The sequence below is a fragment of the Myotis lucifugus genome, unplaced genomic scaffold, assembly GCF_000147115.1.
Source record: "Myotis lucifugus unplaced genomic scaffold, Myoluc2.0 scaffold_37, whole genome shotgun sequence".
In the NCBI taxonomy this organism is placed as follows: Eukaryota; Metazoa; Chordata; class Mammalia; order Chiroptera; family Vespertilionidae; genus Myotis; species Myotis lucifugus.
This window is the reverse complement of record NW_005871085.1, coordinates 6,115,809-6,118,959: the sequence shown is the minus strand read 5'-3', so window position 1 is coordinate 6,118,959 and position 3,151 is coordinate 6,115,809. Positions and strand designations below refer to the sequence as shown.

The window sequence follows — 3,151 nt, the reverse complement described above, 5'->3', positions numbered from 1 at the left end:
ATATATATATATATAGCATCCACACACACACACACACACACATTGTGCAACACAAACACAAAAATCTCTTCACTACAGAAAAATACCAGTGTGTTCCTTTATAATCATCTATTTCCTTTATGAAAAAAATTTAATTCTGTTGCAGCTGAGACTATCCTTTCAAGAAATTAGTAAAAAAAAATAATTAGCCAATATTCCTGTAACTCTGCTAATTATATACTATTTAAGGGGAGGGGAGTTGCTTCTGTCCACTGAAAATATAAATAATTTACCTTGGATTGGTGTGAAATAAATCATTCTTGAAAATCTTATTTCCTTCATGAGGAACAGAATTTTTTCTACTAAAGTTTCTCTTTTTATGTTCCTATTTTTAAAATAAATTCTTTTCTTTCAATTGATACCAACCAAATTTGCATATCAGCATCTGGGTCATTTATTTAAGGAAAGGACAACCACAAAAAACTCCCACTGTCACAAATAACATGTTTCAAAAAATGTTCCTCCATGATACCAAAAAATAAACCCCCAAAACCTCTCATTATCATCTAGTCCTCCTGGAAAAAGCAAATACAATTCTCAACATTATGTTATCATAAGTATAAAAGGGGCAATAAGTCAAAGATATTCAATTTGCCTGGAAAGGGGCTAGAAAACACGAAAGGAGATTTTGAAATAAAAATCCATTCCACTACAAAAATTTGCTCATGAAACTGAAATAAGCACATACATCGTCTTACAGTATTTTGAGGTAAACAGAAAGTGAAATATAAACAATTTACTTGCTTCAAAGACTCAGAAAGACAGCCAGATTTACCTTTTGTTTTTCTAAATTAAATCTTGATTGTTGAAAGTATTACATAGATCTCCTTTTTTCCCCTTAGCTTGTATTTTTTAAAGAGACTTTCCCTGTGGCAATTCTTTGGAAGAAATGGGTGTGTAAATTTACAAAACATAATACGAGATTCAAATTCATTAATTCCTTCAACATATAAGTGCGTTTCTGTGCCAAAAAGTGCACAAAGCACCGGGCACATGTACGCTGTTCTCGTCTTATATATAGTTTTCATGTGTCCCAGTTACTGAGTATCTACTAGGAACCAGATGCTGGGGACACGACAGCAAAGAGGAGACAGACACATGGCCCCTACCTGCACGCAGTGTCCACTGTAGAAAGAGGGAAATGCCTCAAGGATGAGCCATCATCTAACGAAACAAGGACAGGAACACTCAGGTGAGTGCTCCGTGTGCTGCTGATGGACGTGTGGAGGGCCCGGGAGGACACAAACAAGGGAGGGAGGGATCCCGGACAGGAGGGAGGGGAAGGCAGAGCTTCCGGATCGGCGGTGACAGGAGAGCCGAGGCCTCCTGGAGGATTAGGTGTTCACCTGGCCGACCTTGGGGGCAGGGCTCCGCGCACAGGGAGCAGCTGGAGCAGAGGCTCGGGAAGCCCGGGATACAGACCGTGAGCCCGGCCGTGGAGGCTCCCGGCGCCACAGTCAGGACTGGCCTGTACTGGCATTTAGGAAAAGCCCCCGAAGTTTTTTCTTTCAGAACACCAGCTTGTGTGATCAGGTTTTTCTGGTGTCCTGAGACACTGGTTTACACAGGAATGAGAAAAGAATAACACTAGGTAATGATGTCACCATGAAACAACAAAGGAGCCTGCCCAATTAGAAAACTAACCCCCCCCCCCCCCCGGAAAAAAAAAAATAAGCCACTTAACTCTGCAAGTCCTTCTGGGGGAAAAAGTTTTAACCAACATCACTTAAAACCGAAGAAGCGGAGGAAAGGTTTGTTTGTATATATTATGAATAATAACATCGACATATCTACCTGGCGTTCTCTCCAGAGGGCACAGCTCTTTATTAATTGTGGAAACACACCAGGGGGTGCTGACTGTGGTCCAAAAAGCACTGAAACTCTTCAGAAGAAAGTCTTTGGTACCAAGGGGGAACCACGAGGAACAGAAGGTATGTTTCAAGTCACGTGTAAAGGTTCCCAAAGTTCAAGAGAACCAAGTTTTATTAAGTCAAAGCGTTTCAAAGGTGTCACGGGGTGGAGCCAAGGAGGAGGGGTTTAAAACTTAATTAAAAAAAATATGTCAACAACTAACTCTTAAAAAAACAAACAAACCAACCACCACCAAGTACCTCTTGGTCCGAGGGGACTAAGATCACCCCTTCACGCGCTTCTCCCAAGGAGGAGCCATGAACACCCACCAGACCCAGTGAACACAGGCTGGGGTGAGCACCCATCACAACATAACTGGGTGGGGGGGCACCCACCCGACCCACCCGCCCAGATCCCAGATCCCAGACCCCAGTCGGCGGTGCGGCGACAACACCTCGATTCAGGCATAAAGGCAGGAAAATGTCACTCCCAACTCCACCAGCCGCCCGCCCCGGGGCCGAGCTCACCGCCTCGGATCCCTCCACTCAAGGACGGAGCGCCAGCCCCGCGCCGCGCCTGGGCAGAGGTGAGGGAGCCCCCATTTCTGGGAGCAGGGAGCCATCGCCCTCAGCTACAGCCCCGAGCGGGTCACCGCCCCCCAGCCAGGCCCCGCCGAGGTCACGGGCGCTGACAGCCCCGGAGCCCCCTCCCCCTCGCCGACGCCGCCTCGCTCGGCCCCTCGCACCCGCTCCCCGCACACACCCTCCCCTACCTGATATGGCGGCGGCGGCTCCTGGTCCGGCTCCGTCCCTTCGCCGAAACTAGCCCGGTCGGACTGAGACTCGTGGAGCAGAGAGATGTCATCCGAAGTGGGGGATTTGAGGCAGTTCCCCATCTTCCGAGGCTAGGGTGTGTGATCTGGGGGTGAGGGGAGGGTGGGGGGTAAGCAGTGGCGGGGTCTTTCGTCAGCTCCGCGGTCAGCCGCGGTCAGCGAGGAGGGGTCGGCGGCAGGCCGGGGTTCACGCGGCGGCTCCCCCGCCCCCCGGCGCCGCCGAAGCGCCGCTCATGCCAGCCCGCTGGTCTGAGGGTCAGGGATGGTCTGCGAGCGCCGCTGGGGGGCAACAGGAGCCTACATCCTATGCGGTATGTGGTGTTCAAGGCTGACGAAGAAATGAGAGGATCTTAACTTGCAAAGCTGTGTGGAGATGTAATTAGAAAACGTCTGATTTTATCTTGGTTAAGGTAATGCGCCCGTCAGCGG

The 3,151-nt window shown here is 48.9% G+C and overlaps 1 protein-coding gene across 1 annotated transcript in view; it reads right to left on the bottom strand.

Annotated features, from left to right (window-relative positions):
* The window catches only part of RNF11 (ring finger protein 11), a 43,873-nt gene extending 40,930 nt beyond the window's left edge, over positions 1 to 2,943 (bottom strand). The window contains exon 1 of the mRNA XM_006087303.3: positions 2,663 to 2,943. Coding sequence (XP_006087365.1) covers positions 2,663 to 2,785 — 123 coding nt within the window. The 5' untranslated portion in view covers positions 2,786 to 2,943. The remainder of the gene's footprint in view (positions 1 to 2,662) is intronic.
* Between the last annotated feature and the right edge of the window lie 208 nt (positions 2,944 to 3,151).